Source organism: Camelus bactrianus, chromosome 19 (assembly GCF_048773025.1).
Source record: "Camelus bactrianus isolate YW-2024 breed Bactrian camel chromosome 19, ASM4877302v1, whole genome shotgun sequence".
NCBI lineage: Eukaryota > Metazoa > Chordata > Mammalia > Artiodactyla > Camelidae > Camelus > Camelus bactrianus.
In genome coordinates, this window is record NC_133557.1 from 26,600,086 (window position 1) to 26,615,521 (window position 15,436).

Here is a 15,436-nt window from a genome sequence, read left to right on the forward strand (position 1 = left end):
CAGTATATGCTGAAAAGTGCCATATGGCCGTGGTATTAGGCCAACTGTGGAACATTAGATAAGGATAAATCTTCCTTTCTCATTGCATTAATTGCAGAGACTAGAATAGATAAAATAATTAACAGTAGTCTGAGTTGAAAATTTGGTGTCCATTGCTGTGTTAAAAAGTTCTTTAGACATGAACCTCTGGATGTGAACAGAACTCGGGCAGTAAGGCCAGTGTTCAGCTTTTCAGCAAGAGATTCTGAGGTGGAAGGACCGGAATTAGGTATTAGAATAATTAAGTCATTGTTAATAATTAGTTTAATAATAATTAAATATTGATCTTTAAAACAAGCAAAAACAACCTCTTAGTTTACTGTTGATATGCATTATGTATCAAAATTAGAACTTTAAAAAATGTCCTTTAAAAATTATCCTTGATGAGTTTGTCCAAGTTCTTTAAAAATGCTGAGAATAATTAAAATATATTTGGTAATTATATATAATTGGTAGTTAAAACACATTTATTTGGTTCTTGCCTAATTATGTGTACCAGTCTTCCCTTATTAATAGAATTCATTTCTGTTTTTTAAACAGTCTGAGGTGGAAATGATCCTCCTTTTAGTCCTTAATATTAATGATGAAACCCATATAGATTTCCTTGAGTAGCTTCTCTCATGTTCCGCACATTAACTCAGAACGGTTATGTTCATCGTTCATTAAAAAAAACTCTGAGCTGCGCTTGGTTTACCACAATGAGTGAAAGCTGAGGTGAAGTTTGATCTATGATTTTGGAAATGAAATCATTCTTAAAGCCATCATCTGTAAGGGTGGTTAGAACAGAATCTGAGAGTCACAGAATCCTTCCACCTCTGCGCTGAATGGCACAGTTAGTGATGCGTTTTCTGACTCGTGGACTGTGATGGGAGGGCAGTTGTGCAGGGGTCCTGTATGAGAGTCGTACGGGAAATAGGTGGATACTGGGAATCAAGATATAGCTTTGTGTTAACCTTCTATGACAAAACCTACACGGCAAGAAACGCTGGGCCCAGTGTTGGCTTAGAGTGATTGTTTCCCTGCCCGTATTAATAACAGTTCCTCGAACATTTTGGTTCTGGCCAACTTTGTTTCGCACATGGGAACAGGAATCCCAATCTCATACCAAATAAATGAGCCTAGGCTCGTGGAACAGTCTAGGCTCTCAGTGCACTGAACTTGCGGGAGCTGACTCTCACGAGCTGCCTGTCTTTGTTTTCACAGGATGTGTGAGACTGGTGAAGGGCTGTTTATCTTTCAAACGCGAGATGGGGAGGCCATCTACCAGAAGGTCCACTCTGCTGCCTTGGCCATCGCCGAGCAGCACGAGCGCCTGCTCCAGAGCGTGAAAAATTCAATGGTATGTTTGGAATTGCTCGCTCACGACCCGTCTGCGCCGCTGTAGGATGCAGGCGTGGAATCTTTGCGCTGCAGACGTGGTCAGTATCCCTGGGGGCACGTGGTTTTCTCCTGCGCTCAGCAGTGTGTTGCTTGGACTAATGTCATCCTTGGGAAGCCCGGAGCGGCCAGTGGGTAACACAGAGACACACACCCCTCATCATTTCTTACCCACTTGTGCCTCAGTTGTTACGTGTGTGTCTTAATCAGAGCGGGCTCCTACAACAAAATGCCATAGACTGAGCGATTTATAAAAAAACAAAGTTACTTCTCACTGGGAGGCTGGGAAGTCCAAGGTCAAGGTGCCGGCAGATTCTGATGGGACCTGCTTCCTGGGTCATAGATGGCTGTCTTTTCTGTGTCTCACAGGGCAGAAGGGGTGAGAGGTCTCTCTGGGTCCCTTTCATAGGAACACTAATGCCATTCATGAGGGCCCCACCCTCACGACCTAAGCACCTCCCATAGGCCCCACCTTCTAATACCATCGCCTTGGGGGTTAAGATTTGAACATTCGAATTTGAAGGTGGGGAACACAGCATTCAGCCTCTTGCAGTGTGTATGTATGTCCATTAGAGTCAATGGGATGTGTACGGACATCTATGGACACAGCTGTGTGGATTATCTACCAATATTTATGTATTTATAACTGTATCAGAAGTTATAATTTCAAACATCAGAAGGGGTCAGAGAGAAAGTGTAAGCGAGAGAAGAGGGCTAAGGGGAAACTGGGGTGAAATGTCAAAAGCTCAGGATCGGACAGCTGTTGACATGAGATTGTGGTTCGCATGTAAGAGAGCTCTTGATTTTTTTTCCACTGAAGTCAAGAATTTGAATCTGTGCATAATATCCTCCAGTTTGTAACTGTTGGAAATTAATTGCAGTTGAAATCAACAAGAAAACAGTGAACTCTTTGTGGGACAAAGATAACCTATCTGTAGGTCTCCCTCCTGCCCACCGCCATGCATTTGCCATCACTGGTGGATAAACCTTCACAGTCATCAATGTCTAATGACACCACAAGCACAGAGACGCATGGGCACATATAAACGCTCTCTCGGAACACCTACTGTGTCCATTGCATGGTGCTGGGGACTGTGAGTTTTACAGAGAATTATGATTCATGAGTTTCTTCTTTAAAAAGAATGAATTCACAAAAATCTGAGATGAATGCACAACAGTTAAGTAATGCAAATCACATGTTGTGGCTGCAAACCCATGCATAGAGATTCACTTCTGGAATGAAATCTGCAAACCCAAGAGGAACCGGGTTGGCATGGTCAGATTTGGGCATTTGGAAAATTTATGATTTAACCATGTAGGGTGGTTGGCTTTAAAGAGGGGGAGAAGCATGCCAGCAATATGATCTATCCCAAAGCAGCTCTAGATTATTCCCAAATGACTTGTGCACGCAGCACTCTGGGATTTTAGAGCAGGGATCAGCAAAACTTTCTGTAAAGGGCAAGATAGTAAATATTTTAGGCTTTGCAACTCTTTAATTCTGCTTTTTAGAGCAAAAGCAAGCATAAGTAACATGGAATCAATGAACACTGAAATTCACATTTCATGTAATTTTCACATATTAAGAAATATTCTTCTTCTTTTGATTTTTTTTTCCCCAACCATTTAAAATTTTTTTTTCTGAATTAATTTAGTCCTGGTATCCATTTCCTTGTATGCTTCCCAGTTCTGGATCTTGCAGTAAAGATAGATAAATGCATGGAGGAATGGATGGGTGAGTAGATAGAGAGATATAAATATAGATGTAAAGTAGAACTCAAGTCATTTTGAACTTACAGGGCAGCATGCCATTGCATTAAAGTTGTGAGCCACACACACATCCCATTAGATGCCTTTAAACATCTGAAGTTTTAAGATTACCTTTTTATAAAGCCATCAATTAGCATAAATTATTATGTGCTTGAAAGGCAAGTTCTGCAGGCACACATTTTTCCATTTACAACCTTCTCATTACTTCCACTAAAAATTAATCAGGAATATGAGTAATTTGTTCACATCATCCCTTTGCAAATTTAACTGCAATATAATGTTGTTTGCTTTTAATTTGCTGTATTCTTAACAAGCTCTATCAAATGAATGTGATTTTTAAAGTGAAAACATCCTGTTTTAGATGGAAATGAGTAAGCTTCAAAATGGGATCTGAATCTCAAGGACGTTAAACTAGGGATGGTGAAAAGCTTAAAATCAGCGTACTTGAATCAATCTCTGATGAGGGGAGAGAAGAGATGCTGTGCTAAAATGAAGCAAATGGAGATACTGCTGTTGGCCCACACTCCCTAAGCGGAGGTTTTGAGTTACTGGGAGTGGATCCACGCAGGTCTGGCTGGAATCTCAACTGGGAATCACCTTCATGCTGCCATGGGCTTGCGTCTCTGAGATGGTCAGGGTCGTCAGTGGAGAACCGTGGTGAAGCTAATCTCATTGTTAGGAAGCCCTAATCCACTGTTAGCTGTCACTGTTGTAAAAGCTTTCAAGATAGAATGCGTTGCCGTGGGACTCATGACAGTTTGAAGTTACAGCCTTGAGTGAATTGGTTTGGATGAGACTCACGGCCCTGAATCTCGGAAGTCATAAAGAAGAGGCTTGTGATTAGAATAATAATAATAATTATTACTACTATTAATACTACTACTACTATTATTATTATTATTATCATCATCATCATCATCACTGTGATTGGCTGAATAATGGCTCCCCAGAGCTCTTCCACATCTTAATCCCTGGAAGCTGTGAACATTACCTTGTGTGGCAGAAGGGACTTCGCAGATGTGATTAAGTTAAAGCTCTTGAGATGGGAGATTGTCCTGGACCATCCAGGTGGGCCGAGTGTCATCACAAGGGTCCTCGGAAGGAGGAAACAGGAGGAGTCAGAGCCAGATGGGAGGTAATGAGACAGTGGAAGCAGAGGGACAGACAGAGAGAGATTGGAAGAGTCTGCAGATAGTTTTGAAGGTAGAAGAGGGAGATACGACCCCAAGGATGTGGGTGACCTCTAGAAGCTGGGAAAAGTCAGGACACGGATTCTCCCCTGGAACTCCCAAAAGGAACCAGCCCTGCTGGCGCCTTGACTTCATTAGCCCAGTGAACCTGATTTCGGACTTCTGGCCTCCGGAGCTGGAAGAGAATACATTTGTGTCATTTCAAGTCCCCACATTGTGGTAAGTTTGTTACAGCAGCTGAGGTAACTAATACAATAACAGTATCGGCAATACTGAGTCTTTACTCTGTAGCAGACAGTGTTTTGACTTCGTGTGTACATTCTAACCCTCACAACGACCCTTGGGTGGAAGGCACAGTGCCACCGGCTTGGAAGGACCAGAGCTCGAATTTGAAGCAGGCGTGCTGGGGTAACCCCCACCTTACACTTTATCTCGAAGTCAAGCCCTGAGATGTGTTTATTTTTCTTTTTTCTTTTTTTCTTTTTGTCCTGTGTGAGATCAGCTCACTGCTCTTCTAAAAATTCCAAATTAATGTCCAGCGTTTAAAAACTAAGAGGCCTCACATAAAACTCAAATTTCTGTATTATCTTGAAAAGCGAAAAAGTCACTCTGATCTCACGTCCCCACGTGGCAACCATCAGAAACGCGAAAGGAATGCCTTCCTTCTTTGGGTAGAACGGGGATCTTCAGGTTTCCGCAGTCCCTGCCGCTCTCCATTCTCACACACCAGACGGCCCCTCTCTGGGCATTCGCTACCCAGGCTTTGGCCAAGTGATGTCCTGCCTACGTTTCTACCTGTATTCGTTTTCAGTTGCTGTGTGACAAAGTGCCACAAACTATGCACCATAAAACAACACACGTTTATTTAAAACCTCATAGTTGCTGTGGGTCAGGGGGGTTGGCAGGGCTTACCCAGGCCCCCTGCTTCAGGTTCTCAGAAGGTTGAGATGCTCGGGCCTCACGGAAGGTGAGGCTGGGGACCCACCCACTCACAAGCTCACGGTGGTTATTGGTGGAGTTTACCACCTTGGGGCTGTAGGATCAAGGACCTCAGTTTCTTGTTGGCCGTTGGATGGAGGCCATCCTTAGCTCCCAGAGGCCACCCTCAGTTCCTTGCCACATGGGCCTTCCCAACACAGCCACTTACTTCATCAAAGCTAGCAAGAAAGACTCTCCCTGCAAAATGGGGGCCACGGTCCTATGGACTCCAGTCATGGACGTGATGTCTCACCACTGTGTCATAGGCTGTTGGTTGAAAGCAGATCACAAGTCCTTCCCACGGGCAGGGGAGGGGATCACACGAGGGTGTGCACACCTGGAGGAGGGGACCACGGGGCCGCCTTAGTGTCTGTCCCCACACCGTGCAGACGTCTGGAATAATACTTATCTAGTGCTTTGATTTTACTGTTTAAATATGTTTCCTACCTGATGTTGTTTTGCTAATAGTGCTGTTTATGTGTGAAGCCCCTGCCACATGCCAGGCTCTTGAGTAAGAACGACCACCGCCACTTATCAAGCCGCTTTCCTGGCTTCTTCTTGAATCAATGCCATATCTCTGTGAGGTGGATTCATTCATGCGTCCTCATTCAAACATGTTCACGGGGGACCTGATATGCTGTGTTGTGTGCTCTAGGCTGCAGGGGTACCTGACAGGTGAAGCCCATGGTCCCACGGGGCTTGCAGTTCAAGGGGGTTCATGACCCTTGGCCTGGAAGGAGTCACTGTCCAGCTCTTGTAGATGATGAAACAGATGCTCAGAGTGGTTAAGTCACTTGCCTGCAGCCTTGGAGCTCATTACTGTTGGAGCCAGGAACTCAGGTTGCTTTTATCCTAAACCTCTTCACTCCCTAGAAGGGTTTTAAAGCCCTTATATTTCTCTAATATCCACACGGAGAACTGTCTTCACATTTTCAGATTACCTGGAATAGCAGAGTACCTTTCAGAAATACATATCAACTTAGAGTGTGTGTAAGAAAATTCCTGTTACAAGAAGTCCTGTTTCTTTTGGTAGCCATCTTCTGTCTGCTAAGTCTTCTCCCCACCTCCTCCTTTTTTAACTCTGTGCATTATTAAGTATTCACTCTGAAGAGGGTGTAGAGAGGGTGGGGTGGGCCCGTGGGGTGAGGGGAAGGACTCTCTGTGGAATGAGACGGGTGGCAGGGGCCGGTTTGCTCAGGAGCCGCCGCTGCCCGGCTGCGGAAGCTGCAGGGAAACTCATTACCCGGGACACTTTGGGACTCCCCTGAGCACACAGCTATTTTTACCAGCTTGAAGATCAGTGTCTATGACAAAGTCTAATTTTGGAACAAGGAGTGGCAGTGTGTGGGATGTTCCTCATTCCACGACCGGGCCTGTCATTTTTAGAATTTCCTTCAAGGCCAGGGTGACAGGGTGCAGGCGCCCTCGGGGGCTGCAGGGCGGGGCTCCACTGAGGCGACATTGAGAGGCGGTGTCTCCTCGTCCTCTGCCGCCCTGACTGTGCACCTGGATTGGAGGGTTAAACTCTGAGCTGTTCTTTTCCCCTCTTTGTTTGTTTCATTGACAGATTTACTTCTAGTCTTGGTGTTACAAATAAAATTGGTTAATGAATTTGTAGAATTTAAGGGAAATTCTACAGTTCTGGAAACCAAAGTAATTCCGTTCAACCTAATTTAAAAAGCAATGGTCTACACATTTAAAATAAAAAAGAGAGGTCATCAAAGAAAGCATCAAATCAATTTCATTATTACTCAGACACTTTTGAAAAAGACTCTTGCCTGCTAGGATTTTATTTGTATACACTCCCTTCTCGCATCTGTGTCCCCACCCCTCCACCTACAAAAAATCAATTTTTACCTCTTTTTCTGCTTATGGTTTCTGGTTAGTTGGGTTAATTTACAGGTTGTTTTTTTTTTTTTTAAGTGTACTGCTTAAAACAGCAATCAACTTTTTTTCCACTCCTGAATTAAACTCTTTTTATATCCTAGTATATTAATTATAATTGAAAAAAAGTCTTTTGTTGAACACCTGTCTACTGCTTACAAAGTAGATCTTATAGAGAACATAAAATAAAATGTAAAAAAAAAATATTTTGCATCTTTAAAGGAGCTTAAAATTTAGATAAGAAATTATGATTAAACCCCTCAAAACATCAACAGTGTCGTCCTGGGATTCAGTTTGCTGTTGTCTCTTTAGGAGGCAGTTTGTCCCTATTGATCAAAGTTAAATCCACACATCTCTTTCTCAACCACAGTACTTTGAGGAATTTACTCTGAAGATTGACTAGAAGAAGCAAAGATGGCGTGGACACAAATGTTCACAGAGGGAGTCATTCCCTTTTTCTTATATTCTGCTGTTTCCCAAACATTTGCTGAGCCTTGCTGTCCACGAGGGGCTAAGAAGTGACCAAGGAGAGGATGTCCCCATTCTCGGGGGGCTTATGTGCAGTATAGAAATAGCACCCAGAGGGGGAGATTGGATAAACTGTGCACGTGACGTAACTGGAATTAAATGAGGCAGTTAAGTAGGGTCACACTTAGCAATATCAAAGGTGTGTGAACTAAATGAGTAAGGAAGAGGCAGGACCGTAGGCAGAGTCCCAGAGGCCCACACTCACTTTGTAAGCAGCTTCTCTCCTCTGAGCCGTGTGGATTCACTTTTTCTTTTAGTAGTTTGTCAAAGGAAAAAGTGATAATCCCAAATACCTGTCAGTGAAATCAGAGGCCACTCATGATTTTAACCAGAATCAGTCATTTTTAGAGACACCGGAGACGCCCATCAGTAGAGGTCCCCGCTTTCGGCTGCCCCAGCAGACACATGCTTTGCCTGGTATGGCTTTTTTTTTTCCTATGATATCAATGTGTCTGGACATGACCAGAAGTGGACAACCAGAACGCAGCATGGAGGGGGCACTCGGAGGTGGTCCTGGATGGGAGGTTGCCACCAGCTATGAAAGTTTCTACATTTGAGGGGGAGATACAGTCAATTGCTTCTACAGAACTGGAAACTGACCACTTAATAGGTTCTCTCTCAGATATTCATTGACCTGTCCAGGCATGAAATACGAATCTTCCTCCCTTGTGTAAGTAGCAAGGGGGAAGGGGAAGTTGTCTACTGACTCACTTCAGGCAGCAAAAATTCTTAGGTAGATGTCTAAGTGGCCAGAGCAGGGGAGGGACCGCAGGACAGGTGTCGGGAGCTGGCACCTGCCGACCGGTTTCTGTCTGGTTCTAAAAGGTTTGTGCACAGATGATACTTTTTAAAGATGAAATTCATTCCCAGTGTTTACAATAGAAGGTTTCACATAAAATGACATGGTTCTGTCTTTTGACAAAATGAGATAACACTGTGCCTGCCTGAGTCAGAATTGAATAGTGACTACCATTTGAGATGCTAACTGCTGTTCAGTTTTTTGTAGTTCTTATCATGTCTTGTTGTCTCAATAACCAGAAGGTTTTACTCATTTCTGATACCTGCATGAGCCGCTCAGACATTCAAGTTTGCAGCCCCTGATCTAGGGGAATCACACACGCCTCCTGTCCTTTATGTTTTTGCCGAGACATTTATTATTTCCCTGATAGCTCCTTTTATGGAAGATTATTGTCATTTCTCTGGCTCTTACTGTGGAAAGTGTCAAGGTGGATTTGCATGTAGTAGCTTGTGATGGAAAATGCAAACCATGTGTGGATGTGACTGTACCTAGTGACAAAACCCCCCTGTGCAGTCTGTTACAGAAGAGTAACCAGGCTTTTGTGTATTTCAGGCAATAAGGCAAAAATTGCATGATGAGCTTTTAAAGGCTCTGTTGTGTGTAATCAGAAGGGTGACCCTAGGAAATTTTTTTTCCCAATCTGGGACATTTTTGAGAGTCAAGTCTGATCCTATTAAAAGCAACACTGGCTATGTAATGTGTAGGTCTGGTTCAAAATGAAAACAGGGTCCCTTGTTCAAAAATTATAAAGATTTTCAAGATGGTGATAGCAGAGCATCAAATCAAGCATGAGGCCCTGCTAAGCGTGGTGCCCTGTGTGACAGCACAGTTACACGCCCCTGAAACCGGCCTTGATTAAGAGTTATGCCTGGATAACAGATGTCAACAGGATGCAACCAGGAAAACTGGACTGTATGCTCCCCCCTAACCCCTGGTTTTCAGCGGGCAGCGTACTGTGTCCCAGGAGACATCTGGCAATCGCGGGAGTCATTTGCGGTGGTCAGTGCTGAGTTGGGGGTGGAGGTGGGGTGCTGCCGGCTAGTGCGGAGAGATCAGGGGTGCTGTTGAACATTCTGTAATGCACAGGACAGTATAATCCACAACCACAAATGACCTGGCCCCAGATGTCAATCGTGGCAGGCTGAGAAGCCCTGCTGTAAAGATAGGGCAGGTTCTGCTAAAAGTCTGGGCAAGAATTTGATGGGTCAGCGGAGTGTCCAGGACTGAATGTCACTTCTGAGCTGTGCAGCTTGACGTCCTCTGGCCCTTTTTCCTTCTTGTGTCGTATGTGGGTGATAATAACAGTGTTTATGTCTCGTAGTGTTCTGTGGTTCACGAGAGCTAGTCCCTGTGAGGCACGTGGGAGGGACACACAGTAAGACGCCGCACATGTGAGCCATGAGGAAGAGTCCCTCTGTGCTTGTGCTGACCGGCCACCCCGAAGCCAGGGCAACGCAAATGGTCGTCACTAGGAGTTAGGATGACAGGGCTGAGCACTGCTGTTTGTTGTTTCCATAGACACGGAGGCACCTGTGCAAGTGTGCCAGCATCAGACCTGGGGGTAAGGCTCCTGCAGAGTCAAGCACTCAGCAGGACCTCGTCAATTTGCAGAGTTCCTTATACCCACTTTGCAGTGCGAAGTACAGCAAAACAAAGTCCAGCACTTCTGCGTGGTCCAGGCCATCCTGCCCACCAGCCCATCACTTGAGTCAGTGAACTTGCCCGAAGTGAGCAGGAGACACCCCGTGCCTCCCTGGTCGCAGTTCTGGCACGCACCTGGCGTCTTGTCACCAAAGCACCTGCTTCTAGTGAGTGTAAGCTGTTGAGTTTAAAGGTTCAGTCTGACCACGTGGGGATTTTGCCTCGGCATTAACCTTAAAAGCTGATCTTAGAGTAAGTGGCTGCTCCACTCTAAACAGTGAGCCCCCTGGGGGGCAGGGGACTAGGCTCCCCCTGTGTGTCTGCAGTAATCTCAGGGCCTGGCACAGGGTTTCCTAAAGTTTTTTGTTGTCAAATAGACAATTTTTAATGAGCATAGAGAAAAGAAAAAATGGAGCCAGAATAGCAAACCCAGTTCCCTCCCAAGGCCAAGACCAGGCCCAGGTTCCAAGCAAGTCTGCTCTGAGAGGCCGTGGAAACAGTCCCTGAGGTTATCCATTGCGATGTACCAGGTGAGGAGAGGGTTTCTCGTCGGTAAGGAGGCATCAAAAGTTACCAGAAGCAAAGGGAGGAGTGATTCTGTTTTATGCATGTGGCTGAGAATTCAGTTGGCTCTGAATAAACTGATGCAAATCACTTTCATCCCCCATGAAAATAACCGTTGGAGTACATCTGGTGCTCAGCAAAACGCCGCGTTTGGAGATTTGGCCCCAAACGGTTGATTCCACTAACGGCTGCTCCAGCGGAGCTGCAGCGACAAGGGACGCATTGTTTCAGCCAGAGTTCGCTCACCGCCGAGTGTCTCTGCTGCGTTTTTTCCCTTAGCAATCTTTCTCTCCTACTCACTTTTTCTTTTCTCTCTCCTTTTTTTTTTTTTTTGTAACTTTCAAGAAGTAAGCCTCTGCTTGCTGTGTTTCCTTGACAGTTCAGTAAGATCCTGTGATACCTCGGCAACATTTTGATGTTACTTTGCTCCCAATGTCAGAACAAGGGAGAGGAGGTGGAGAAAGCGAAGACAGCTCTTTGGGTGGTTTGTGCCAAACATCTGTCAGAGCCGGAGTCAGGATCCAGCAGCCCATGGGAGCGGGTTTCGTGAGAAAGCCACGGAAGCCCGCCTGTTGGGCAGACAGCTGATTTCCACCTGAGAGCAGGCACTGGGGGTCCCAGGGCAGGAGAATCCCCGGTAGAGTCTGTTCCGCAAGATACAGTGGGCATGTTTCCATCTCCCCGCATCTCCTTCGACCAACTGCCATTTCTCTAAGCTTTGGAAATGAAACTCAGGTGCCTTTTATCCCTGTGAACAGAATATGAGCTCAGCCTTTAAGGTATTCATAACATCCTCGGTGCTTTCTGTGAGAAATACATCGAAACAAAAGGTGATTCGTTGGCACAATACAGATGGATGGCCTGCAAAGGCAAAGACATTTAATATCCGGCCCTTGACAGAAAAGTTTGCCAGCCTTGGTCTTATTCATTCTTTTGAGTGGAATGCATTTTATTGGCAATATTATTAGGTCCATTTCACAGGGCGGGAAACTGAGGCTCCATGGCTCACAATCAGTAAGGGAAGAGCGGGGACAAGACCCGGAGGCCCAGGATGTGGAGTCAGTGGGAACTGAAAGGAAGGAGTGAACTGGGGAGACTTTGTGGAGGTAGAAGAGAGGGTGCATGTAGGGTCTGGGTGTAAGCACGTTTGTGGTCTGGGCAGGGTCATGGGGTGAGGGGAAAGGAAAGGGGGACTCGGGGACAGTGGTCCTCCACCTCACCTGGAAGGCGCACTGAGCCGCAGGTGGATGGGCTCCACCTCCATTGTCAGCAGCTCTGGGGGAGGCATTAGAGTTTGAATGGGGAGCACACTTTGAGGCCTATGGCTCCGAAGTGACTGAGAATCTGGCTCCTTGGTCTCAGGAAGGAGCGAGACGGGAGCCAGAGAGGGCACAGCGTGGGAGCGCGTGCTCTGATGCCCGTGCACACACAGGAATCCGCAGGAAGACCTGTCCTGATCATCCAGGGAGCAGCGTTGTGCTGAGAACGGGGTGTCAATGCCGGCGTAATTCCCTGATGGTCCGATTATATTGGCCCTCTCCCAGTCTTCACAGGCGTCTCAGCAGGACCTGTTCACGGGGTTTCGTGGGTTTATGAAAGCAGGAACGCATTGTTAAGCTCTGTCACTGGAGAAAGCTAGATCCTTTAAGATGTCCTTCCTCCTCTGACAGTGGGGCGTGCCGTCCGGCAGGTGGAGGGAAGGTGGGCAGGATGGAGGCTGGGCAGACCTCTGGACACATCTTCTCACCCACGTGCTTGCCCCTCAGTGATTCCAAAACTTGTTCAACAGCATTTGCATCCTGGTCCCAGAGGATTTTGTTACTGCCACTTAGCGGAGCAATTAGCATTTTAAGCAATTTGTATTGATTCAATGAACCTGCTTCCTCAAGCAGAAAGAACCCCAAAGAAGGCAGCAAATGGAGTCATCTCAATCAGTGACTCCCAGCACCAAACCGTACAAGATCTGTGTGCTAGAATGTTGCAAGAGTGTTTGATAAACCTCAGAAACACAGATTTGTCAAACCTGGTAAACAGATTGCATGCTACAACAAACGCATGCTTGAGTTTTATCTCTTTTTAATAAAGTATTCTGTAAGACTGCTGTCCTCTTTTAAGAGAGACATTTGGTCTGGATTTTGTCAGAATAAACCTAACATTTTAAGATTCAGTTCAAAACATGTTTACTATTCATGAGATATTTGGAGTACTTCTCTCCAGTTATAAATTTGAAATTATGTTTAAGCTTCTTTGAGAATTCTTATCTAGTCTCCTTTTAATTCCCCCTTGTTTTCATTTTCTAGTCAAGTGTCATCTGGAGAAGATTAAGGCTGTTAGGGGTGGGGAGGGGGGCACCTCTAAACCTACAGTGTGTAAACAGGAAGATATTTCCCCTCTGCAAGCCTGTTCTTGGAGGAGTGGGGGATACTTGCACATATATCTCAGTGCCTTACTCATCATTAGAAAGTTCTTTAAACTAGCATATGGATTGTTATGCTATTGAGGGAAGAAGCTGTGATTTATTTTGAGATTTCAAAAGAAGGCTTTTGAATTAAAAGATTTGATTTGCACATGATGTAAAATGCAAATTGTGCAAAAGGATGTACAGCATAAAGTAAGTCTCTTTCCTGTGCTTAAGTATCTCAGGTCCCCAGTTTACTTTCTCAGAAGTAAACACTTTACCAGATTCTTTTGCATCCTTCCAGAATGTCATATCACTTCGTAGATAAAAAACGAACAGTTTATTAGCAGGTTCATTCATTTCATGAGTACCTATTTTGTGTTGACCCTGTTCTGGGAAGCAAGAGTACAGCAGAGGACAAGACACAGTCCTTGCCTTCAAGGAGTTTACTGCATTTTTATGTGGGATGAGCCAGACAATCAGCAATAGCAAATAAACATGAAGCTACGTCAGGAGGTGGCGAATGCTAAGGCGAAGACTGCGGTGGAAAGGAGGAGAAAATGAAGGAGTTCTGTTGCTCTGATAATGTGATGCTCTGGCAGAGAGCTGAGGAGAGGGAGGAGTGAGCCTTGGAAATTTCTAAGGACTGACCTTTCCAGGTGGAGGGGACCGTAAGTGCAAAGGCCCTGAGGCAGCTCTATTTTTGCATGTTTACCTACAAGGCCATGATTTGGAAGAAGATAAAATGAGAAGAGGGTAGGAGGTGTTTAAAAGTCAGTAGGAGCCGAGTCCCGTATGGCCTGGTAGTCGTGTTAAAAGACTTTGGATTTTTCACGGGGTGAGTTGGGAAGTCATTGGAAGGTTCTGAGAAAAGGTGAGAGATGCTGACTTTGCTACTGAAAGGAGCCCTCTGGCAGCCATTTGGGGAAGACCAGGGTGGGGGAGGCCAGAGCACAGGTGAGAAGCAGAGTTAGGGGCTATCTCAGTCGTCTAGGCAGCCAGGGGAGTGCTAGTGACGTGGGCCAGGCTGATGTGGTGGATACTTGATACATTTTGAGGATTTGAACAACAGGATTTGCTGCTGGATGAACTCTTGTAGGATAGAGAGTAAGCAAGATAGTCTCAAAGGTTTCTCTATTTCCTTCTCCTTTCAGCAGAGCAGTGGGTCGAATGGAAGAACCATTTGCCTGTAAGGGGACGAGGTTGCGGGGAGTGGAGCGTGAGAAAGGCTAGTTCGAGTCTGTGCATGAGTGACTCTAGGTGGAGGTGGGAAGCAGCCTTTTAAGTCCACAAGTCTGAGGTTTAGGGGCAGGACTGGGGTTACAGATGCGCATCTGAGAGTCATCAGAGTGGAGAGACGGTCTTTAAACCCATCCCAGTGATGAGCTCTCCCCAGGAACATGCGCAAGTAAGTACTTGCAGCCCTTTGGTTTCAGAATTGTTTCATGTTACTTCATAAAGATCTGCCTCTTCCTTTGTAACGGCTAACAAGTTAGTCTGTTGCATAGATACACAACAATGTGGAGGTAGGACTGCTTTGTTTAAGAATAAAAATGAAAAGAACAACTCATCTACTTTTCTGATGTTAAGCATTCAAAAGTAATTTTTGAGTCAGTCGGAAATCCAATTTGAACATGGAAGTTAAAATTAAATTTTAAAATTCATTAAAAAACTGGTTATTGGAAGAGTTGTTGATAAAGTGGGTCTCAGTAAAAGTTGTGGTTAGCAGAAAAAATGTCATAAAGGAGATTGGGTCACAATTTAATTCTGTTATCTTATCTGGTAAATTAAAAATGGTTAGGGAAATGAACAAATAGTGTGTGGTGCAGCCAAAGGACGGGCAACAACGCAGATATTCAAATGACAGTGTCGAAGCTGGCAGAATTTAGGAACTTGAGGATATATTCAGAGGGCAGTGTAACAGTATATACACTATCCTGCAGTTTGTGTTAGATATACATCATGTAAGCACATTTTTTAAAATGTTTTTTTATTGAGTTATAGTCATTTTTACAATGTTGTGTCAAATTCCAGTATAGAGCACAATTTTTCAGTTATACGTGAACATACATATATTCATTGTCACATTATTTTTCACTGACGCACATTTTTTTAAAACGACCAAAAGAAAATATTAACATGTTATAAGTTCTCTGTGTTCCTTTGCTTTTGGATTTTCTAAGTGATGGATATAGGGCTTTTTTCAACTCTACCTGTATTCTTTTCTGTATTTCCTGAACATAATAAAAAATCTCATTATACCAAGGGAGA

At 44.8% G+C, this 15,436-nt stretch overlaps 1 protein-coding gene across 1 annotated transcript in view; it reads left to right on the forward strand.

The window, feature by feature from the left end:
* DOK5 (docking protein 5) overlaps window positions 1-15,436 on the forward strand; it is a 127,462-nt gene that overhangs the window by 97,475 nt on the left and 14,551 nt on the right. Inside the window, exon 6 of the mRNA XM_010958595.3 lies at window positions 1,243-1,378. Coding sequence (XP_010956897.1) covers window positions 1,243-1,378 — 136 coding nt within the window. The remainder of the gene's footprint in view (window positions 1-1,242; window positions 1,379-15,436) is intronic.